Here is a 24,659-nt window from a genome sequence, read left to right on the forward strand (position 1 = left end):
TAGATGTGGGGGGAAATTCACTTATAAAACCCCTAGTGGGAAAGGCGTTCGCCTTCCTCTCCATTTGAGCATTCCGACAATACCTCCAACACATGCACTGGCAGAGCAGATCAGGAGAAGAAAGCACACAAAATGACTGCAAGAGGTCGCAAAAGAGACCAGCATACAATTTTTAACACCTCAAGCAACCAGGTGCCAGGATCTTTCCAGCCCCAACATAATACGATTCCAACGTGGTGGAGGAGGAGACTAAGGGGGCAGAGAATCTCTGGTCCCAGTTTCAGAAACCAAGAAGCCGAGAGGTATGTATTATGTTTATTAAGCTATTAATAAAAGTGTAAGGGAAGAACTTTTTTTCCACTGTGACATCAATACCACCCACCAGATTACAATTACAGTTAAGGGGAGATATTGCAATGGCAGGTGCCTGCATGATTTACAGCGGGAGACCCATTCCTAACCTCGCGTCCCAGACACGTACCTATCTTTCTAGTTCATTATGATTATTAATAATTGATACTGGCAAAGTATTGTTTGCAACCTGTAACACAGTCCTTGCTGAAATCCTGGGGCACGTTGGCGATCTAAACTTCCACAGGTCCCTGAGGCATCAGCAGGAACCTCTGTACATGCAGTGGAACCACCATCACATGGATAAAAGAAGCAGGACCCATGTATGAACAGACTGAACCCGTCTTTGGGGCTGAGGTACCAACTTTTTTGAAAGAGCAAAGCCGTGAGCTACTACTGAGCCCTCACCAGGATATCAGGACTCTCAGCTCTTCAACCCTGTCCTGTTACCTTGTCAGAAAGTACAATGGAGGTAGATTTTCCTGCCCTGCCTTCCCTGATCCCAGCTTTCCACCCATCCTCTCTAAGGGAAAACAGAGGCCCTTAAAAGCAGCTCAAATTAGCGTCACGTCTATTATGGTATAAGCATGAACTCCTCACCCTACTGCAGAAATAATGAGTCGCCTGCAGGCTTTTGAACCACCCTGTGGATTTGGGCCAATTCTACTTCACCACCCTGTGCACCCCAATTTCAGCCATCACTCAAAACATCTCTTCCTTACCTCGTGGAAGACCACAGCAGGGGGATGTCCCAGCCCAGCTTTAAGGGGCTTCGTGGCACTCCTCCAGGTCTTCCCAAAGAAATGGTGGTAGGTGACATCAAAGAAGGAAAGGCGCAGCTGGAATTCCACGTCCGACATTTCGTCCAATGCTCTCTGCCAGTGGTAGACCAAAGCAAACCATGAGAATGTAAGAAGAACCAAATGGATCAGGCCGGTGGCCCATATAGACCAATATCCTTTTATCACTGTGGCCAACCAGATGCCAATTATGGGATGCCTGCAAGCAGGACCTGAGCACAAGAGCACCCTCCTTTCCTGTGGTTTCCAGGGAAACGGGAAGCTGGGCTGGATAAGTCTTTGGTCTAGTTGACAAGGATTCTTATTAAGTTCTTAAACACGGAGAGTGCAGCACCAGGAAATTTCATTGCCTCTCTAAAGGCATGGGTCCAGAGGAGGTGGCCCTTCCAGCAACATGCAGAATGCAGGGTTCATCTACAAGTTCTCAGATTACAAATGGAATTTGCAGCAAACTGTTAAAAACTTAAGAGGAGCCTCCTGGATCAGGCCAATGGGTCATCAAACCATGCATCCTGTTCTTACAGTGTTGCCTCTGACTATGGAGGCAGAACACAGTTGTCAAGGCCAGTAGCCGTGAGCTGATTAGCATGGTCTGTCCATCAGAACAGAGGAGGGCCTATCCTAAGGAGAACGGGAACTATTTGCACCTGTTTTAACAAATCTTCTTGCTCTAGTTCAGGTTCCCCAAACTTGGGTCTCCAGCTGGTTTTGGACTAAATTCCCGTCATCCCTAGCTAGCACAACTAGCAGTCAGGGATGATGGGAATTGTGGTCCAAAAACAGCTGGAGACCAAGCTTGGGAAAACTGCAAAGTTACTTCTTCCCCAACCTGCTGTCCTCCTGCCAGCCCCATTTATTACAGTCAGATATCAGGGATGATGGGAGTTGTGATCCAAAATATTTGGTGTGCCCCAGGCCAGAAAAGGCTTGCGTAAACTAACTGGTATATGAGATATGCCTACTCAGAAGGGTAGGATGAAATGAATTTGGTAGAACTTACTCCAAAGTAAGGGACGCGGGTGGCGCTGTGGATTAAACCACAGAGCCTAGGGCTTGCCGATCAGAAGTTCAGCGGTTCGAATACCCGCGACAGGGTGAGCTCCTGTTGATCAGTCCCTGCTCCTGCCAACCTAGCAGTTCAAAAGCACGTCAAAGTGCAAGTAGATAAATAGGTACCGCTCCGGCAGAAAGGTAGGCGTTTCCGTGCACTGCTCTGGTTTGCCAGAAGTGGCTTAGTCATGCTGGCCACATGACCCGGAAGCTGTACGCCGGCTCCCTTGGCCAATAAAGCGAGATGCGCACCGCAACCCCAGAGTCGTCCGCGACTGGACCTAATGGTCAGGGGTCCCTTTACCTATACTCCAAGGTAATGTCCTGGTTCCCGCTGTATAAAGAAATCAATCTCAGGTTAAATTTTCTGCCAAAATTTTTAATGCTCAGATCAGTGTAGTACATAAGCAAAGCAAGGATCAATGGCCCAAGGGGTGTTATGCACAGCATTGATCCAAGAAACGGCATGCCCCCCTTACGTCCTGATATAAAGACTGTAGAAGGCACCACTTTAGTGTGGCAAGCAGGTTATTTCTTTGGACTGGGCAAGCAAATGGGAACACCTTCTAATGGGCAGAGCCTAAGCTGTCTGTGCCAGTGCTAGACTCTTCACAACCTATGTAACGTAGGAGGTGTCACCACCGGCTCAGGACCAGAAGGGTGGTGGGTGTCTCCTCGAAGGCTGGACGAGGGACAAGCTCCAGCGGTGCCAGGGGCAGAGGAAAGGCTGGCACAGAAGTTGGTGGAGAAATGGGCACAGAGCATCTGGGTGACACAGAAGTGGTTCGGGTGGAGCACTGGGGTGACACACCTCTGGGACCCCCCCCCCCCCCAGGTCTGAATCCTTACTTGTAGCTTCCCCTCTGGGTTGTTCCTCCATCTCGCACAGCCCAGACACTACCTGTCATAACCTGCTGGGCTGCTCCCCATGGTTGTCAGTAGGTAAACCCTCCAATTCTTCCCCATCCTGGTCTGACCAGGTAAACGAATATAGGTAAACGAATATAGGATAGTGGCTTAACGAATGTTTATACTTATCCACTTTAAAGAGAACTGGGTCTATAAGTTTTATATAAAAATGCTAACCCACCTTTGCAATATCCCCATGGGGAGTTAAGAGTTTATAGCAAAACTGGCAAAGTACACAGAAGAACATAAATTACAAGGGGCACAGGGCTCCCTATAGTATGAGATAGCGCAGAAGACAGCCATGGGTGTGGGAAGTCACATGCAAAGGGGGGAGCTGAATGTGGTCGAATAGAAAACTAGGTTCGGATTTTAAAAAAATAATAATCTTACAGTAATATGAGAGGGCACAATAGAGAGGGAACAGCTGGCCAATATCAGAACCAGAGGGAAAGTAATTAAAGTTAACTGCATCTGATTTTTAAACAAGGCGACGTTCTCACTCTCTGTCAAATAGAAAGCAATTGGCCCCTGGAAATCTTAGCCACCAGCACATTACACAGCAGCTGCTTAAAGCAGGCTCACGTCCTGAAAACTTGACACAGAGATTTGCATAGTTAAGGCAGCGCTCTTGGGTGATGGTAAGGTCAAGAGCCCACACAGCAGCTCTCTGTGTGAACATGGCACTCAGCACCGCTTAAATTATTCACGGATTGCTTTTCTCATACAAATTTAAATGGGCATCTAATAATACACTTTTTATTTTCATTTAAAAAATAACATTACAGTCAATGGGTTATACGCAAAGCAGTCTGTGCGTAAGCCTGGGCTTCTACTTGTGCAATGGGGCTTCACTTTCCTCCCCTCCTCTCTAAAGCACCCTCATGCATCCTCAAAGTCTGCTTCCGGGGGGGTGGGGTGGCAGGGGGCTGTGGAGCAGACCATAGCCCTTAGGCAAAAAAAAAAAAAAAAAAAAAAAAAGATTAGCCACCCCATCCATCTTAAATATTTACAAGGTTGGCCATGGCAGGAGACATATGCTATTGGTGAAGAAATCCGATTAAGCTGGAGCAAAGTCTTATTTATAAATCATGTTTCTAGTCCTCACAGTTAAGAGAAGGTGCAGTAAGTCACCTATTTGTTCCAGGAGGGCAGAGGTTCCCAATTAGCTAAGTACAGCAGACATCTGGTTTTTCAAAAGCTAAGTCACAGACTAACTACTTTAGAAAATTTTAATATCTTTATGGTAGATTTTGTTATGTGAATGATGCCACAGACCCTCCTAGGTGGGTTACGTGGACCCTCTGGGGTCTGTGGACCACCAGTTGGGAACCACTGCTTTAGAACATAAGAGAAGTGCCACCATTTGCATAACATAATGTTGTTTATTACTGTACCTTGTATTTTACATCGTGGTTCTGTTCCTGCTTTTGATGCTGTGTTTTTATTCCTGTCTGTCTCATGCTCTCAGCAGGGAAAGGGTGGTGCATAACAAATAATAACAGCAAGAAGAGCAACTCACCTTGGCCAGGTTTTTAGGTGCTATTAAAAGGGAAGTAACTTGCCGTTGATTGTTTAGTTTCATACATGCTGCCCTGGGGAAAGCAGAACCCTCAGACAGCCAGGGAAGTTTAATGTGGCAACTTTTTTTTTATTAAAAAGGTGCAAAGTGATGCACAAGTGTGGGTGACCTGAATTTAGGTTTGGAAAAACAAGAAACTGTCAGAAACCAAAACTGACAGATTTTGTCATTCCCTGATCTCCACCACTGTGAAATGAGCCGGGATGGCAAGAGGCAGCCACTGCAGAAACTGGAGCCCTGAAGCCATGCACTTCCAACAACCCACTCCAGTCGGAAGACCAGCAGCAGTGTTTTGAGACAGAAACCCTATAAAATGTGCATTAAACACATGTGGCATCTCTTTTGCTTATTGTTTCTTTATCTTACAAAATAATCAGTGAGCAATTTTCCATCCCACCTTGATTTAAAAGGGACAGGACCATGGCAGAGGAGGGTGTGAGCACAGGGACTCCCTTTAGGGCCTGGGTCAGCCCACGTACATTCAGCGTTGACCCCCGATCCAAAAGAAGGTATTTTAACTCCCAGCTGCCCCTCGTCTCCAATACCATCAGCAAGGCCAGGATTAGAGCAGAGAGACTTTACCAAGTGTGCTATTAAAGATTTAGTCGCTCTGCATTATTTAGCAGGACAGGGCTTTAAACCCCTGAACACTTCAGCCTAGAGAGTGGCAGGTTCACCTTCTCATGTCTCTGCCTGCAGGTTGGATAAGGTAGATGGGAGTTGAATCAACCACTTTATACTTTCACAAGGTGGTACGGAAGGGGCTGAGCTTGCCCACTTACCCACACCCCCTTATACATGAAAGAGGCTTGCTATAGCAGGTGAATCCTACTTATTTTAAGTGAGATGCACCAGCAGCATCGCATATTCTGGAGACAGACAGACAGGGTAATGAAGGGGAAATGAGAAAGGCAAGGCAAGCTGGCCAGATCACATTCTGCCATTATAATGAGAAATCAGTGATGGGGTGGGGAAGTAGGTTCTATGGTATGTAGTTTAAAAATGTAGATAGGTTTGAGAATGTCCCATGCCAAATTAGATAGATAGATAGAGACTGCACCTGCAGCAGCAAAACCAGACGCCTTCATCTGCTCCACCTGCAATAAAACATGTCCCTCCCGTATTGGTCTCTACAGCCACAGCAGGCGCTGTAACTCTCCAATGGTTTGACTTTACCCCTGAAGGCACACTCTTCCATTGTCTCCTGAGACAGACAGATGCCATTGTTGTTGCTCCTGCTGCTGCTAAAAATTCCCAGGCAGGGCTGAGAACTCCCCACTAGTGCGTACATATGTATACAGCCACATGCACACAAATGATTACACCAAATAGCAGCACCAGTTAAAAATATAAACTGCAGCGGAAGGATGTTTGGCTATCTGAGCACATTATTTCTTTCTCTGCCAGAATACATGCTTGAGATAGTTCCGATGCCAGACCCCAACCACAGACCCCAAGGTTCCCAAGTTCAAGTCCCTGATGTCATCGTCTACACTGCAAACTCCTTTTTTAAAAAGACCTTTTTTCCCCACCAACAACTTGATGTTGGTGATGGTTACCACTTATAGAAACTGATGCTAGTGGGGAATTATCTTTGTGACAGTGTAAGTATCATAGATTCACTTCGGTGGGGTGGTGTCCTCCATGAGCATTTCATCTAAATGTTATTGTATTGGCATCTTATTGACATCAACCCCTTGCCATGGTCAGATCACTCCCTGCTGAGATTTAGGTTTTCAGCACCTTCCTCTCTGCAGAGATGGGGGATCTATTAGGATGGTCTGCCCTTAGAGGCTGATGGATCTAATGGGTTTCCAGACAGCTCTGGCGGGCTTTCTGGCTCATATGACTGGCATGCCTATCAAAGCCCTGGGGTTATGGGTTTGTTTTTGTTTTATTATGTATTTTGTATTCCCATATTGTATTTTTCTGTTGTGAACAACCCTAGGAATTTCGGATGACAGGCAGTTTACAATTTAATAAATTAATAATTATAATCTTAATAATAATCTCAGCTGTGAGGCGATGCCCCAAATGTCCCTGCACAGACATACTTTTTCTTTAAAAAACAACCTTGGTCTTCATGGGAGGGGTATCTTACCAGCTTCAATGCATCTCCCTCCACAGACTTCAGGATGAACTGAAACGCCGTTGATTCCCTGGGTGGAGAGTGCCGTCTCCTCTGGTTGTGTGGAGGGACCGTCAAGTTTTGTACAAAGATCCTTTGCCACTCCCCCATCCTGCTGCCTGAAATGCTGGCACCGTTTTCACCTCAGCCACAGAGACTTCTGCCTTTCAAAGGGAAACAAAAAACAAAAAGGGAATCTGACTCAAGAAACGTTTTGGGTCCACCCTCCCATTACACATGTCTTCCTGTGCTATGAAGGTGCATTTGGCAAGGTCCAATAACCCCTTCAAAGCTTTTGCTAGTTCCAGTTTACAAACTGAGGTAATACTTACCTCACCGCTGTTCCCTGCCTCTTGACATCTGCCGCTTGAAGCAGCTGCCTCACTATCTACTGACAGAGATGGCTGTGCATAGGAGCCCACGCTCCACACTTCCAGCCTATGCATTTTCTTCCAGTTTCCAGAAGAAGTAATTGCAACATGGCAGAATGTAAGAAAAGCCTGCCGGATCATGCCAATGGTCCATCTAGTCCAGCATCCTGTTTCTCACATGCTGGCTGGGGCTGGTGGCAGCTGTAACCCAAAATGTCTGGACAGTACCAGGTTGACAAAGGCTGCTCCATCACTTCAGACTACAGGGGTGTTTGCGTGTGGAGTAGGGACTTGGGCTCCCCTAGCACTTCAGGAATATAGGCCAAATCTTTCTTCCTACTGTAGCAGTTTACTAAATGTACAGGGGTTGGAGTTAACACCCCCCCCCCCTTATCTAAAACAAATGTCTAATTCTATTTTAGATACATACAAATAAAGTGGCTCAGAAGCATTAGGTTCCACAAATCTATGCAAATGTCCGGATTTCGAACAGCCAAAGATTATTTTTTATCCTTTGGGTGTTTGGGGGTGGGATGTTGTTTTCCTTTAGACCATGGAACACTTTCTTATTGTAGACCACACACTCTTTTCCTCTCGGTATGTTTTATTACTGACTAGGTAAATTGCAGAGCTGAATCCTATACTTTTTTATTTGCAGTTGTGACAACCTATACTACTTCTTCTGTTTGTTTGTTTTTCCTGAAGCATGTCTGTTGCTATTAAAACTTGGTAAGAAATATATGAAAAACAAACGTGCAGCAGCATCCAAGGAATGTGATTTCCAACTCCATCACTGTCATTTGTAAACAGAATTCTATATGTATCATAACTGTTTGTGCATTTTCTTTTTACATTGACAACCCTGGGAATTTTGTATTGTAAAGGGCAGTAAAAAAAAGGAGGGGGAAGGGGTAATCTAAAATAAATATTGCCACCTGATTTCACACAATGTATAGGAAGATTTTACCAGGAAGGAGGTGGATGTGTGTGTAAACAGAGCAGTAACAGTGAAAAACACAGGATTGCTGGGTAAATGCAGGGCTAGGGCATCCAGAAATCCTCTTGCTTTCCAGCTGAGGAGTCTAAGGATGACTCACTGTCAAATTAGCCCTGCCTGGAGACGAAGCCAGATAAGTCATTCAAGGGCAGGCAGCTGACCTGCCACCGGGAAAACCAGCACTGTGCACATTCCTAGATGACATGCTGGGGTTTCTAGAGCTCATCTGTATAGATGAAATATGCCTGCAGCTCCAGCTCAGGTGGAAGGGGGCACCTTCACATCCTCTTCTTGCTGGCCTTTCTATAGTTTACTCTTCCCTCCTCTGCCTTCCTCACTGTCGGAGATTTCCCTCTTCCAAGCACCCCTCCTGCCCTAGTTTGGGAACAGGGAGGCACACAAACAAACACACCTTGCCAAAGTCCCAAGATGTGGGGTCAGTCTTCTGACTGCATAGATAAAATCAACATGAGCCTTATGTATGCAGGCATTGTAAGCCAAAGCCAGGCTGTATGTATGCAATGCAGGCCTAGGCCCCATCACTTCAATGAGGACAGGAACCATCCGTACCTAAATAACTTCCTTGGGATGGGAGGTGGGTGGGCAGTGCAGGTCTGCCTCGGATCAAGGTTGAAGTCCTACCAATGGGGGGGGGGGAGCATTTTTGACAGGCAGAGGAATCAGCAAAGAAACAGGACAGGTAAATGAGAGTAAAACCCACGACAAGGAATGTCAAGAACAAGGCCTCCCAGCATCATAGCGGCTGACCAGATGTCCCAAAAGGAAACCAGCAAGCAAGATCCAAGCACACGAGCACTCTCCCTCTTGGAACCTTGAGACGTGAAGGAGCACCCTTCCGCAATACTTTCTGCCCCAAGCCCTGCAGTCAACTGAGAGGCCCCTGGCCATAATACTTATGACCTGCACCATGCGCAAGACAGCAATGTGAGACAAGGCATTTTTGGTGGTGGCACCCAATTTACAGCTCCCTCCCGAGAGATTGCCCTCTGCATTAGCTTTCTTCAAGACCAAATCAATTTTCTATTCATCTAGGCCTTTGTTTTTTAAGCCAATGTTCCTTCTGAAGTTGGAGCAGACTATTTAGGCATTCCCCAGACTGCTATTACAGGTATATTCTACAACATATTCTCGACCCAACAATAAAGAATTAGGGGTGGATTTAATCTACTTTGGTTTGTTCTGCGATGAATCCCCAATGCCACATTATTGCTATGCAGAGGGACTATTGCAAACCAAAAGCGGGACAAAAATAAACCAGAGCATTTGTGGTATTGAGCATGCACAGATTGAAAATGAAGCAGTGTGACTGCCCCAAAACGTTTATAGGGACAAAGGGAACTGAAAGCAGGAATGTGTATGACTGCCCAAATAGCATCATGAACATAAATCATAATGAATGTGCAGTAAAAAGAAAATCTGGAGGGGCTCTTAGTGTTGTTGATTTGTGTTTTTCATTTTAGGCTGCTTTTCTTGTATATATTTTTATATTACATTGTATATTCTGTGCTGTCAGCCACCTTGTGCTTGGAGGAAGGGTTGGAGGAAACTGTGCAATAAATTAAATGACAAGCAAGCTTTTTGAGTTCTACAGAACTGCAAATCATCATGACACTATGGGCAAGTCATCACATAGGGGGGAGGAAATAATAATAATACACTAGCTGAAGGGAATCCCACTCTTGCTCTTCACTGCCTGAGAAAAAAGCAGGAACATTTTAATAATAATACTGTTGCAGTCTTAACAGCATCTGAAGGGTATTGAGTTCCACATCCTTAATGTATGCCACAGTCTGAACATAACAGTAAACTATGGTTTGACTTAACCAGGAAGGGAGGGAGGGAAGTGGAGAATGTAAAATCTCAGTCAGTCACTGTGGTTATATATATAAAATTAGGTGGTATGTATTCACTGTACCAATCAGTGTGCAAATATTACCTTTTAAAGTTAAGTACAGTGGTACCTCTGGATGCGAACGGGATCCGTTCTGGAGCCCCATTCGCATCCAGAAGCTAACGCAACCCGCGTCCGTGTGTTTGCACGTGCAGCGATTCACCGCTTCTGCGCATGATGTCATTTTGACCGTCTGCACATGCGTGAGCGGCGAAACCCGGAAGTAACGCAGCACGCAACCCGAAAATACTTATCCTGAAGCTACTTCAACCCGAGGTATGACTGTAGTAACCTAGCCAAGCTCCCATTTCCTCCCACACATCCTTATTATGTTCAACAGATCTGAACTGAAGAGGTACCAATCAAAAATCAATAAAACCAAGTTTTTGGAACACTAATATTTATTTTTAAAAAAACTTTCCTTTGTGCTCTTGTGGCAAACAGCACTTGTGGGAGATAGTATAATAAAACCAGCACAAGGTTTGGCACAAAAAGACTCCTCCACAACTAATCGGTACAGCTTTATTACATTTATACACGGCCAAAAATGAAAAACAGAGCACTCCCTTCACATTATGAAACTTTTTGGTTAGCATAAACTAAATTGCCTTCTCTAAAAATGGTTACCTGGGTTAGGAACTTGTCTTATTTTGCTGTACTGCCTTAACTTCATCTTACTGGCCAGGGTGGGCTATTTTCTTTTAAGTTTGTACGATGGTATAGGGCAGGGGTTTTCAACCAGTGTCCCATGGCACCCCAGGTGCCTTGAAGGATGGTCAAGGGTGCCGTGGGCAACACCAGCCTCCGTCCCTCTTTCCTCCCTCCTCGGATACCCTTTTGCATCTCTGCCTCCCAAAGGCTTGCGCAGCTGTTTGTTGCAGAAGCCTTGGCTACAAGCTCCCAGTGCCAATGGTGCCTCTCGGGCTTGCCAGGGGGTGCCAGCTGCCAGGAACCGAGGCTGCCTCGGAGTATGCAAGCAAGTGGATGACTGAGGGAGCCCAGGCGGCCGGCCTGCCAGCCCTTGCTGTTGGGAACGGGTAGGCAAGTGGGAGGCCGGGCAGGCAGGCAGGCAGGCAGGCATGTTGGCCTTTCTTGCGCATGCTGTGGGCAACGCCTGCCTGGGAGGTGAGTGCCCGGCACAGAAGGGGAGCCTTTCCGTCATGCAGGCCGAGCGGCAGCCGCTGCTGCATCCCAAGTTAAGGAGCTGGCTTCATGTTCATCTTTGGTCAATCTCTGTCGGGCTGCTTAAGGCTGGGGGCATCTTTTTCCCAGACCCCTGTGGAGAGACACAAGGAGGCACTTCTCTTTGGAGTGGTGGAGGCTGCTGCCCAGAGGACTCCCAAGGAGGGGAGGAGAGGAGGCTGAGGGAAACGTCCATCCAGAAGGGAAGGTGTTCAAAAAAGGGGCGAAGGGCTGCCGGATCTGCAGGCCAAGGGGTCACGGAGCCATGGACTCAAAATTTAAGGTTGCAAACCACTGTTATAGTATATGGCGATAATAATAATAATAATAATAATAATAATAATAATAATAATAATAATAATAATATATGTGGGGTGTTCCATGGAAATTATCAATTTATTTTAGCAGTTTGTCTGGGAAGCTTCTTGAGGGCACTGGTGTGTGATTAAAAACAAACCACCTTATATATTTACAGCATTTAGTATGTCAAGAGAGGCCAAGTTGCAGGGAGAGGAGCCAATTGAACCTTCTAGAACCTAGCGGAAGAATAAGGGAGGGGCAGAGGCAGTTGGCGCCACTGTTCGCGAGTTGGGGGGTGTTTGTGAAGGGAATCAGCCAATCAGCGGGCTCCTCTGTTTTTCCCCAATGGGAAAGGGGCAAATCAAAGTGCACCCCTAAAGGTATACGAGGAAGGGGAAGCCGGTCAGCCAATCAGCGTGCTGCTTTTCATCGTCTCTCTCAATGGGACGGGGTACTCGCCCCACTTTCTCCCACCTCCCGTTACCTGCCGCTTTCATGCTCTCCTTCTTTGGGCGCGCAGCCGCCGCCATCTTGTCCGGGCCGAACCACTCGCCTATTGGTTGGAGGGGGGACAGGGCACCCATTCGTCACCAGGGGCCAAACGTTGCCTTTCGCCACTGCCCTTCGCCCAGTATCGTTCCATCTCCTTCTAGGGTTTATTCTCCTCTGCCTGTCGCCCCGCCCGCCCTCTCTTTGTCTCCTTGCGTTCCTCTTCTGCCACCTACCCTCCCCACCGAACTTTGCTAAATGGCACGGCCCGAGCCGGCGTGGCGGCCGTTGTAGTAGCATAGGCGTTGCCGCGGCAACGGAGAAAAGGGGCGAGGCCTTAAGCGGGCAGGAAACCGCACGCGCGAGGGAAAAAGAAAATTCAAATTTTAGCTGCACTGTATAGCATAAGAGAATGGAAGCACAAATTATTCTTATCCTGTCCCTGCTCCCTGTGCAATTTAGCAACAATTACTTTGATATAATTAAGCAGCCCGAGAAGCAGCCAATTTTACAATTGGAAGCTTTATTCCTTTCCTCACCTCCCTCCAGCTATTTTAAAAACTGGTGCAATTTCCCTTAATTCCAATATTATGTATTTATTCCATTTATACGTGTACCTCAGACTTTTAGCAAAGCAGCTAAAGGAGGCATGCAAAGTTAACTTGTGCCACTGTCCTTTTCCCTTCACAACAACCCTGTGAGGTAGGCAAGGCTGAGGGGTGAGGCCTATCGTTGCCCACTGAGCTTTGGGCCTAAGAAGGGAAATAGGAAGCTGTCTTATACCAAGTCAGACCAATGGTTTATTGTCCACGCTTGGTATTGTCCAGAGCTGCAAACTAGATAAGTGCCCTCTACCTGGGAGAGGCAAGATTTAAATTGGGGCTTAGTCTCTTCACTCACATGCTACACCAATACTATTCAGTTGTGGCCCTTTATTGGAGAGTCTATTTAGCTGTCATAGGTCAACACTGTTATCTTCCATTAATATATACCGAATCATTTTAAAACGCAACATCACCAGCATTCATCACCATGCATTTCATACTACAACCTCCTGGGGTGGGGATTGCCTTTGTAAAGTGCTGTGTGTATTGGCAGGAGTGTGCAGACCAACTATCATCACCATGTCTTGTAGAAGTGAATCACTTATGTTTCTTAGGTGATTCTCTGTGAATCAATGTTTATTTCAGTTCCTGAACACTTCCAGCTTATTTCCTTACAATTCATAAACCTATTGACAAAAACAAACTTCAAAGCAGTTTACAAATGTAGGGTGAGTCCTGATTATGGGAATATGGGGAAGAAAATCTCCTTTTTCCACACTTTATAATCCAAACTTTTTCTCAGCAACAAACTCTAGGACAGAGGCGGGTAACCTGCAGCCCATTAAATGTTGCTGGTCCACTGGTCCTTTCTTATCTGACTGTTACCCATGCTGATGGAAATAGTCCAGCATTGTGGTGAAGCTTTTTTTATCTCATTGAAACTGAGAAAATAAGATAGAAAAGCTTCAGTTACTAGTTTTCTGTGTGCTTGGCTGTCGTTAAAGATGCAGAGGTTAAGTGCAAATTAAATACAGTGACACCACTCTTCATGAGCTTCCCAGAGAACAGGATACCGGATGACTGGGCCTTCTGCACTGAAATACCTACCTTATGGTGAACTCAGGTTTCCATATCAGTTAAAGGAAGATATGTGAAAAAGACAATCCAGAAGGCCAGTAGGAGTGTGTGCAGAAATAAGTCCCAATGTGCTCAATGGGGTTTGTTCTCAGAAAGCGGGCAATAAAACTGCAGATGACCCTATGCATGTATAATTATTTATTATGTAGTGCTCAGTGAGTCTCATTTCCAGGAAAGTGCATAGAATTGCAGCCCAATCCTTCTGGTAAGTGTAGATAGTAAGTCCCACTGTGTTCAGGGGATCTTACTCCCAGGGGGCAATTACAGTTCATCAAGAAGCTTTAACTCTCTTCATTTGGCCTGAATAGAGACAATGGCTTCCTTTCACACTAGATATATTAATTAAAAGCACACACAAGTTAATTACTTTATCATTACCCATACATACATTTAGGTTGCTACATTTTAACTCTTACTGAATCTACCCTATCTGTTCACAAAAGCTTACGCAGCAATAAAATTTGTTAGCCTTTAAGGTTTCACTAAACTCTGCTAATTTCATTGCAATAGACTGATGTAACTACCCCTCTCTAGTCATTTTGCACAAGATTCCAAGCCAATCTTCTGCCTGTTTACACGTAAGGATGTGTCCCATTGTGCCACAGGTGCCAGCTCTCTGAGGCCCTGGGTGCCCAAGCATGCACAAAATTCTCCATGGAGAATTGTTGGCAACCACAAAGTTTGGTGCCAGGGCTATGCACACTGCATGGCACCCTTGGCCCCAGGCACCCTCGGTCGCAGGGCCAAGTTGGCACTCCTGCACTGTGCTGCTCAGTTGCGCTTACTCCTAGGTAAGTGTGCACAGGATTGCAGAGGGAGAGATCTGCTGGATCAGACTTAATGCCTGTCTAGTCTTCCATCTGTTCCCCTTGCAGTGGCCAACCAGATGCCCCTGAGGTGTCTGTACACATGCCCATTTTCATGTCTCTAAGATTTGTTATTCAGTGGCATAGTGCCTCTGGACTTCAGGTTCCATAGACAGACCTCTGTCTATAACTTTGTGTAATGCAGGGACAGCATGGTGCTCCAGATGTTGTCCCATTAGCCGCAGCCAGCATGGTGAATAGTCAGTGATGATGAAAGGGTAAGGTATGGAGGTCCACCAGTCCCACACTAAAACTATAGAGCCAGTAGCCTTTGCCACATCTCATGGTGCTGAATACCACAGGTTAACCTGTGCAATGTGTTCGACCCACGGCATGTTTACTTGAAAGCCTTGCATTGAAATTCTTGCATTACAGGGGGTTGGACTAGATGGCCCTTGGGTCTCTTCCAGCTCTGCTATTCTGATTCTACGGTTCTGAAAGTCCCACTTAGAGAAGTGGGGGCTTACCCCCCTGATAAACGTGCACAGGACCACAGCAGGGCACAAACGCAGCATCCCCAGGGAAAGATGCTCCAGGCGGAGGAGGGATGCTGCAAGCCAGGGCACCACCTGGGTACCAAATGGGTACCCAGCCTGGGGAAAGATGCTGATGCGGAGGGGATGCAGGCGAGGCGCCTGGCTTTGGTTGCGCAGCCTGCCGGTTACCAGGAGGCGCTTCCCAGCCAGCCAATCGCCGCCGCGCGGGGCCCCGGTGATTTGCATGCGACCGATTGACGTCGCCCGGGGGCCAATGAGGAGCTCCGGGGGCGAGTTCCTCTTCCACGAGGACGAAGATGGTGTAAGCTGGCGGAGGTGCCTTTGCTGCTGCTGAGCTGCTGCTGCTGTTGTTCTTGCAGGTGCGGGGGACTCAACGGGCGGGTGCACTGGGGGTCTGTGCATGGTGAGGGGGGAGGCTGTTTGCAATTGTGGAGAGGAAGGGGGGCGCTCTTAATGCTTTGCAGTGGGGTCTGTCCGGGAACGATCATTTTGTGCTTCTGGTTTAGTGGAGTCACAGGCGCCCTTGACAGGAAGTTGAGGGTGCTTGGGATTTAGGGTGCCACACAAAGAAGCTATTTAGCTGCTGCTTCTTTTTCCTAGTGGGATCAGCGAGTTCTTCTGTGATCCCCTGCTTTGCTTTCTGGCTGTTAGACTTCCAGATCTGTAAATGCTGCAGGCTGGCAGCACGGTCATTGTTTGCGCGTGTTGTGATCTGCCCCTGAGATCTGTCACCTTCTCCCAAACGCCAGCTGCAGTGCCTCAGCACAGAGTCAGCTGGAGGTAATAAAACAGAGAGGAGGGTGGGATCCAGAGCCTGGCTCCTCGGTTTTGCCTCTGGGTGCTAGGTTTTCGTAACTTGCATTTTCTTTTTCGAAAATGCCTGAAGAAGCTCAGCGATTGCTTTCCCCTTCCGATCGCCCAAAGGGAGTGCGATGGTGGGTGGGTGGGCGACCTGTTTGTCTCTTGTAGGAAGCCGAATGCAATTCTGCAATACCTTTGTAGGGGCGCGGCATCTCAGAGGCTTGTAACCTGACCTCTTTAGGATTCCTGGTGGCTAAATGGGGTGACGGCTGCCTGGCTGGGTTTTTTTGTTTCTTAGGGTTTTCTTTTTTAAAGGATTTTAAAGAAAGAGAGAGATTGCTACTGGGTGACTTGCTTGAGCTCAGCCCAAATAACAGCAACCAGATTTGATTTACCTCTAGAGAGAAGAAATGTTGGAAGTGGCCACAGCATTATTTCCTAAAACATGTTTTTGTGTATTGCCATCCAGCATTGCTCTCAAATGCCTTTGTTCCATCTGGTTGGCCTCCAAAGGAGTACAGCAGCTATTGCCAAGCTGGTGCCCTCCTGATGTTTTGGACTACAATGGCCATCAGCCATCCACCACAGCTGGAGTGTAGTCCAAAACTTCTGAGGGATTGCCAGGTATTGATTTACTTGTTTAACAAATTTATAAACAGCCTCCCAAAGAGGTGTACAAAATAACAAAAAGGATAAAACGTAAGGCCAGGTTACTAAGTGCAGTAAGATAATTTCTACAAAAGTCTAGAAACAATAAAACTGTACCTTACAAATTCTAGGAAGCATAAAACCATATCTGCAAATATGTAATCAATAGTTCATAAGTGACTGGGTCACCCACCAGGGAAAGCTTTCCTGAATAAAAATGTCTTTAAGGTGCCGAGACATCATGGTGCTCAGCAATGGCCTTAATTTCATCTGGTTATTGATTCCAGAGGGCTAGGACTGCAACGCTAAAAACCCAGTTTCTAGTGCAAGCTAAGCACACCACCCCTGAAGTATGACCTACTCTCAGCAGTGCCCCATTGATGGAGTGCAGATGCCAGGCATAGATATGTAGGGCGAGGTGCTCCCTTGGGTAACCTGGCCCCAAGCTGTTTAGTGCTTTAAATGCTAAAAGCAAAACCTTTTAGCATTTAGTGCCCAGTGGCATATTGGCAGCTCCCTCAAAAGAGGTGCTATAGGGTGTCAGCAGGATAACCCAATCAACAACCTTGGTTGGTGAAAGCTGAGATACGGAATGGATCAGAGTGGATCAGACTTGGCAGGGAAGTATTAGTTCATAAAGAGAGTGTGTGGCGGTGTTTCATAACGCCTTTGGAAGGTAGTGTGTCTTAGATGCCAGGAGAGAAAATGCAACATGTCCGCAGAGGGTCTTGGATATATTCGAAATTAAAATGCCAGACCTCCTAAAGATGGTATACAGTATAGGTTTAAGAGTACGTATTGTGGTTACTTCTTTTAAATACAACATTGGGTCCCTGCCAATTCTATAATAACTCGAGAGGTGCTCTCCAGGATATACCTCTGTGCATGAATGTAGAGAGTCTGGCAGCTTTCAGGAGGATTCAGAAATTTGAAGGTGGCTGAGCGAGAAGTCCAGTGGCCCTTCTGAGGCTTGCCCATTGATTGTAGCTTCCATGAGCTCTCTCACAGAAGCTTCAGCCACGGTGAGCCTGTTCTTTTTGCTGCTTCAGCCATCTGCTATTGTGCACTGCCTCTCCCCAACCCATCTTGGTAACTCACATCATAGGAAGTTGCCTTATAGTCAGACCACTATCTCCATCAGTATTGTCTACACTCACTGGCAGCAATGGCTGTCCAGGGTTTCAGGCAAGAAGTCTCTCCCAGCCCTTCCCGCAGGTGCCATTGGGGATTGAACCTGGGACTTTTTGCATGCAAAGCAGACTCTCTACTACTGAGCTACGGCCCTTTCCCAACATGGGGAAGATGTAAGCAGAGGAGCATTTCTGGAGCAGTGCAAGAAGCAACCAAGGGGAATCTGGCTAGGCCTGCAACAACTAAGTTGTTTTTGTTTGTTTTTAAGGCATCATAATAGTTATCCTATTTCTTTATATTTATTTGCTTGTTTATATCCCACCCTTCCTTCCCAAGGACCCCAGGGCGACAAACAGATATACAATGTAAAAAGCAAAACGAAAGCTTTCTAAAACAGATCAAAACATTCTAAAAACAATTAAACTTTGAAACATCTGAAAGCAGTTACAGTTAAAAGCATTCTAAGAGCAATTTCAATTAGAAGCATTGTTTTGTCCTATGATCACAGGGTTGCCTGGAACGATATATGATTCTGTGGTATTTCTTCGGCCACCAAATGCCTGGCTAATAATGAAAAGATAGTACAGTAGTGATGGAGCCAGGTGCGCCTCACCAGGGAGGATATTCTACAGACGAGGAATCACCACTGAAAAGGCGCTGCCATGGGTCAGTGCCAACCAGGCAGGCCCTGGTGGCAGTACCACCAAGAAGACTTAACCTGCTGATTGTAGGGTCTGCCATCCCCTTGCCACACGAGCGTCCTTCAATGTGTGTGATGCCTCTCAGCATGCCATAAACAAATCCGGTCCCTGCCCCAAAGACCTTACCGTCACTATTTCAACAGCTGGATCAGACCAAAGGCTCATCCAGCCCTTAATGTCCTGTTCTCACAGTGGTAAGCCAGATGCCTCAATGGGAAGCCCACATGCTGGTTACAAGTTCAACAGCACTCCTCACTAACTGGTACCTTCTCTGATACTGGAGGCTACATGCAGCCATTGTGATTAGTATCACTGACAGCCTTATCCTCCTTGGTGTGTTTATCTAATCCCCTTTTAAAGCTGTCTCAGTTGGAGGCCATCATTATCACTTGTGCTAGGAAATTCCATAATTTAATTACATATGATGTGAAGAAGACCTTCCTTTTTCCCGTCCTGAATCTTCAGATATTCAGCTTCATTTGGATGTCCCCAGCACCTAGTACTGATATAAAGGGAGAAGTTTATCTCTGTCTGCTTTCTCCTACAGATTATTTTGTACATGCCCCTCTACTTTTTCTGACCAGAGTGTTGTAATCTTTCCTCATAGAGGAATTGCTCTGTACAGACAGGGGGTGAAAACGAGCGTTAGGCTGCAGGGCTGCTTGGGTACATATTCAACCTCATGTCTGAAGGCAAAATAACCCAATCTAGAGAGCAGCTCTAGGCAGGTTTGTAAACCACCACCTGCCTAATCGCCTATGGTGAGTTAACAAGTGCCCCCAGGCAACCATGTTTTTCTTTTTAAAAATAAAACCTTTAAAACCAGCCATTCATGCTAATAAAAATACTTGTGAGCAGGTGGGTGAGTCATCGTTTTACTTTGCATGTTCTGTGCCATGAAAACTGAATCACAAAGATGTTGCTGTGCATAGAAATATTTGCCAAGAGGCTCCTTCTCCTCCATCCCCATAATCTGTGCTTTCTGGCTTTCTTTGCCCATAACCCCTTCCTGAAAACTACAAGGCTGAGTTCCCCCACCCACCTCATTCTTACTCAACTTCCTGCCTAACATACCAAGCTTTTCACCTCCTCCCCTACTCTGACTTCAGCAACCTCCAACGTTGCATGGCAGGAAGCGGCTGGTTTTGCGTTTTCTGGTTGGCACCGCCTGTGTCAGTTGGATGCTGCTGCTGCCACTGTCACATCAGTGTGCACTCTTGGGGGATCACTTGAATAATTTAGGAATGTGTGTCATGCAAGAGGAGGTGATAATGGTGGTGGAATTTACCGTGATCATAAAATGTAGAGTTGGAAGGGACCACAGGGGCCATTTGGCCCAACGCCCTGCAATGCAGGAATATTTTGCCCAGCATGGGGCTCAAACCCATGACTCTGAGATTAAGAGTCTCGTGCTCTACTGATTGAGCTATCCATGCATGCCCCAAAAGAGGAAGAATGCCAAGGACAGGAGCTCCTGGAATGTTAAGGTGTTGCATTTACAGTTTTAAAAGATGCATTGGCTTGGCTAATTTCTATTAAGCAATGCAGTGTTGGCCAGTCTTGATGCAACGATGCCTGCTGTTTCCTGAATTAAAAGGGGAAGCACCCCTTACTTCTGCACCCTTGAAGGTTTTGCTTTGAGAGAGAGAGAAATACCCAACCTCACAGGAGCCTGCCTCCTGTTTTTTTGCACGAGTCACTGATCTGGAAATGCCTCTTGGCTAGAAGCAAGCAAGCCCAGAGCGGTGACTCGTGCAGAGAGGAAGCAGGCACACACACACCCGTGAGGGTGGATAATTCTGCTGCATCTCTGCATCAGGGGAATAGCTGGATCATTCAGTCACATGTCCTGCAGAAGAGAAGCAGATTCATCCTCACCCCCAGCATGGGGGCAAAGGAAGAGTTGCAGCCTGAGTAGTAAACCATGCAGAGATGTGGATGGAGCATATGACAGCTTTGGACTTATGTGAGCCTTTAATAATTTAATTTGTTTCTCTTAGCCTGCTATGTTCCAGCATGCAATTGGGGGTATTAATGAATACATTTTTCTCTTTTTTTTAACGGAGCGACAGAACTTGAGTGTTCTCCCATAACAATGAGCGGATAGCTGAAATACTGAGAATTGTATAGGACAGAGATGAGCAGATGGCCACTCACTTAGGTTCATTAATTTCCACGAGTCTTCTCTCAATAGGACTTAGCTGGATGCAAGCCTTATTTCGCTTAGATGGCACAAGACTGTTTGGGTTGTATCAACTAATCTTTATTCAGAGCGAATCTATAGAAATCAAGGGACCTGGGTTAATCATGTTCATGAATTTCAGTGGATCTACTCTGAGTAGGACAGTCCTTTGGATACAGTCCTTTGTGGGTTTTGCTGTAACAGGCTAACATGGCTAGCCTGTGACACCATCTTTTTTTTAATTAAAATAAATAACTGCCAGAAGGTTGGACTGGATGAGGCTTTGGGTCCCTTCCATCTCTACAATTCTATGGTTCTATGAAATATTTTTTTAAAAAAATAGAAAAGAGACAGGATATTGCATAAGCATTCTTAGTTCATAGGCTGAAAGCTCCTTGCCTCAGATCTTGAAGAGTTAGGTGATGCATTTAAAGCACATTCATACCACTTCAGCAGTCCAAAGAACTGTAACAGACTACAATCCCCAGCACCCTTAGCAAACTTCAGTTCCCAGGATTCTTTGAGGGGGGAGCCATGATTGTGTGCAAGAGTGTTGCAAGAGTGTTTGACATGTAGGGTGTAGGTGGTCCCCTACCTGCCAGTCAAAACAGACAGTATTGGGGAGGATGGGCCAATGGTTTGACTTGATGCCAAGGAGTGTGTTTGTTTGTTTGTTTGTTTGTTTGTTTGTTTGTTTGTTTGTTTGTTTGGAATTAACTCTGCTCACTCCTGTGCTGGATTCTGTTTCTTGGTCATGCAGTGATGTGATGTAACCTAAAGAACTGCTCTGCCCTTTGTGCTGCCGGTTGTGTTTTCCTGTCGTTAATTTGCAAGTGGCTTTGACTTTGCTGCGGATTGAGAAAAGCTGAGTATCATCTACTAAAATAGCAAATAAGGAAATCTAAAATACCAAATAAGTAAATAAATAAAACTGTTTTTCAGGGAAGGGGTGCTCTGGTGCAGAGTCCAGTGCAACATGGCCTAAATCAGCTCCTTGCAATATCTTTTCTTGCACGCATTTCAAAGGCGAGACATAGCAAGGAAGGTGATTTGAGGTCCTGCATGAGCTGAAACCCAGAACCAGATGCCGGACAGAAAGCCTTTGGCATGGCCAAGTTGGAAGGTTTGTCTCTGGCATCAGATGTTTAGTGTCTGTTTTGCTTGTGAATATGGAAATTACGCTTGATTATAACGTCTAATGGGTAAGGATACACCCATCCCCTGAGGTTTTTATTTTATCATAATCATTTATAGGCAACATATATACATAATTATGTTTTGAATGGGATTGCTTCAGTGGTGTGTTTGCTGCCTTGGGCTCCATTGCAGGAAGGGTGGGATGTAAATAGACTAAATAACATATCATTTTCAACAATTATTAAGCATACTTTTATATCTTATACAATTTTTTTGACTTCCATCAATCACATCTGAAAATTTTCTAATCTTTTCCACTTAATTTACATTTCTTACTTTCACTATTACATTTAAATATCATAACTAATATCTCTCTTCTTTCTCTTCTTTGCAATATTTCATATATTCCTCCTTACAAAACTTCTTGTAATCCTACTAGCGTAATTTGTTGAAACAAACAAGCAAATCTAAGCTAGTAGCTATTATGTCATGTGGCAGTGAGTTGTTGTTGATATCTATCTGTCTCAAGAGACAATGGAGTGCTCTTCCAGCAGTCAGGTCAAACCACTGTCTTAGCAGCACCAAGGTGAAATCCCTTGGGCGCAAGTCTAGGCAATGTGTATGGAGGTCCTGGGCTGCCCAGATGACAACCCCCCCCCCTCTTGGCCTCATTGATGTGGTCCAAACGAGAGCCAAGCAATATATCTGGGTGCCAGCTTGGCTGCAGGAGTTGCCGGAAGGAGGCGTACAAGGCGCCATCCAACCCTCTTAGGGACTCCACTCTGGATTTGTGTAGGCTTCATCCCATAGCTTTTTCTTCTCCCAAAGATGTTCCACAAGGCAGCGGAGGTTTAGGATCAGAGTTTTCCTTCTCCTAGATGGGCTTACCTTCCCAGGTGAGTTCATAAGTTAATTACACCTTGCAGGAAGAAGGTCTTACATTTATCCATCTTGGCTCTACTGCCATTCAGTTTCATTTGGCAACCATGGGTTTTACTCCCAAGTCAGCCTCACCACACCTTTTTTAAAAAACCAAAAACATTATTTAACCCCTTCGAGTCCATTTGCATGGGTGCAGAATCTCTCCCATCTAATCCTGCCTAGTGTCTTAGCAAGCTATGTCTCTATAACTGCCACCACCAATGCCATCTTATTGCCTGTGTGCAGGGGAGGGGACACCCTCCTTTCTCCCCCACCCCTTATCAGTTGGAGAAATGCAGAGTAGGCAAAGGGTTGTGGAAAGGAAGAGAGCTCTTTCACCCTCAGAACTGGCAAATTATCCGAGGTTCTGGTGTTTGGCAAAGACGTGAGCACTTTTGAAGGCTTTTGTCTCTGGGCGACAGCAGCCGGCCGGCTGCCTCCGTGAAGAAGTGCTTGAGTCACTGTGAACTCACTGAAAGATTTCCCCGCAGGCAAGGACACTCTCTCTCTCCCCGGCTGAGCAAATTAAAGGACCGTGGTGCCTCTGATTAAATATATATTTCAAGAAATGAATAGCTGAAAAGGCTGGCAGCTGGCTGTCAGGCAGCATAAGAATGAGAGGCTCCCGTAGCCTTTGAGCAGCACAGAGGGCGTCCTCCGAGATCCTCTGCCAAACCTGAGGAATGAGGTTTTCCAGCATGGGACTCCTGGGGTGAAAGGGCTGGAGACCCTGAGCAGCAGGCGAAATGCAATTGCAAAGGCAGTCGGGGAAGGTCCAATGCTCAGTTGTGCTTTGCATGCAGAACATCCTCAACCTCTCCAAATAAAGACCTCTGCCCAAGACTCTAGAGAGCTGCTACCAGTGTAAACAACAGGCCCGATTCAGCTGGTTGTTCTTAGGTTCTCTACTTAGCCATGGGGAACCTGGGGCCCTCCACATGCCATTGGACCGCCACTCCCATCATCTCCAACAACTGGGTATCCCCTGCCATCTTAATAAATCAGAAAGGGGGGTGGGGAATGAGCTGGATTAGCTTTTCAGCTGCAGAGATCTTCGGCAATGCCAGGGATTGAATCTAGGCCTTCTTGAATGCGAAACAGGTGACATCGTGGGCCAATAAGGCTTTTCTCCAGGCTTTGGGTACCAGGTTTCATGAAACATGAAAAGAGCTCCCGCGGTTCAGTTGATTGCGTTGATTCAGGAAACTCTGACTCGGCAGAGCTTGCAGCTGGGCAGCAGAGATATTTCTGAGATGGAGAGCCCTGGGAATGCTGACTGCGATGGGTGTGTGCTTTCCAGGTACCTGGGTGGGCTGCTTGGCAGAGTGTTATTGGGATGCATCAGCATTGATGGATCGAGTACATCAATGTACCTATGGATATCTGCTAGGGAGGCAGGGAAAGAGAGGGAGCGAGGGCTTCTGCGTCTGGCAAAGAAGAGTCCTTAGAATCTTGGATAATTTATCTCCCCCACCACCACCACCATAGAGAACTAGCACAGCTTCTGCCTTGCAAGCAGAAGGTCCTTGGTTCAGTCCCCAATGACATATCCAGGTAGGGTTGGGAGAGACTCTTGCTTAAAATCCTGCCAGGCATTGTAGTCTATGATGAGCTCAATGGACCAGTGGTTTGACTCAGTATAAGGCCGCTTCCTATGTTCCACCCTTAGGGATGTGGGAGAGACTTAAGTTTTGTTCACATTTAAATGAAGACGTACCTAAATCACAGTTGAGGAAACAAGAGATGGATTAGAACGCAGCCGTTCTTCGAAATTTACACTTTGCAAATCAGTTCTCCAACTTATGTGCATGCTAGGGGGAAGTGTGTCTAAAAATCCACACATTAGTAAGAAAAGAATGTACAAAACTGTGTAGGGGAAGTTGATTGGGGGAAAATGTGATTATTTGCCAAAGAATGCTTACCAAAATGCACACTAAAATCCTGATGAGTAAAGTATGTGGGTGCATAAATCTCTCTTTTCCTTTCCTTCCTCCCTGTGGAGTTTTCTGTCTCTGACATTTTGAA

The 24,659-nt window shown here is 46.2% G+C and overlaps 2 protein-coding genes across 7 annotated transcripts in view; one reads left to right on the plus strand and one right to left on the minus strand.

The window, feature by feature from the left end:
• The window catches only part of NPHP4 (nephrocystin 4), a 96,651-nt gene extending 84,354 nt beyond the window's left edge, over positions 1-12,297 (minus strand). The window contains exons 1-3 of one of the 3 annotated variants that reach the window (XM_081203983.1): positions 12,064-12,297; positions 6,791-6,977; positions 1,074-1,226 (exon numbers count right to left, since the gene is read on the minus strand). In XM_081203983.1, the coding sequence (XP_081060109.1) occupies positions 1,074-1,226; positions 6,791-6,928 (291 nt within the window). In that variant the 5' untranslated portion in view covers positions 6,929-6,977; positions 12,064-12,297. Of the gene's footprint in view, positions 1-1,073; positions 1,227-6,790; positions 6,982-12,063 lie in introns of all 3 variants that reach the window. The other 2 variants (XM_081203982.1, XM_081203984.1) reach the window with 2 other exon arrangements.
• Positions 12,298-15,381: 3,084 nt separating this feature from the next.
• Positions 15,382-24,659, plus strand: part of KCNAB2 (potassium voltage-gated channel subfamily A regulatory beta subunit 2) — a 115,744-nt gene continuing 106,466 nt past the window's right edge. For all 4 annotated transcript variants that reach the window (XM_081204020.1, XM_081204024.1, XM_081204023.1 and 1 more), the window contains exon 1: positions 15,382-15,472. The gene's annotated coding sequence lies outside the window, so the exon portion shown is untranslated. The remainder of the gene's footprint in view (positions 15,473-24,659) is intronic.

Source organism: Podarcis bocagei (assembly GCF_964188305.1).
Source record: "Podarcis bocagei genome assembly, chromosome: 7".
NCBI lineage: Eukaryota > Metazoa > Chordata > Lepidosauria > Squamata > Lacertidae > Podarcis > Podarcis bocagei.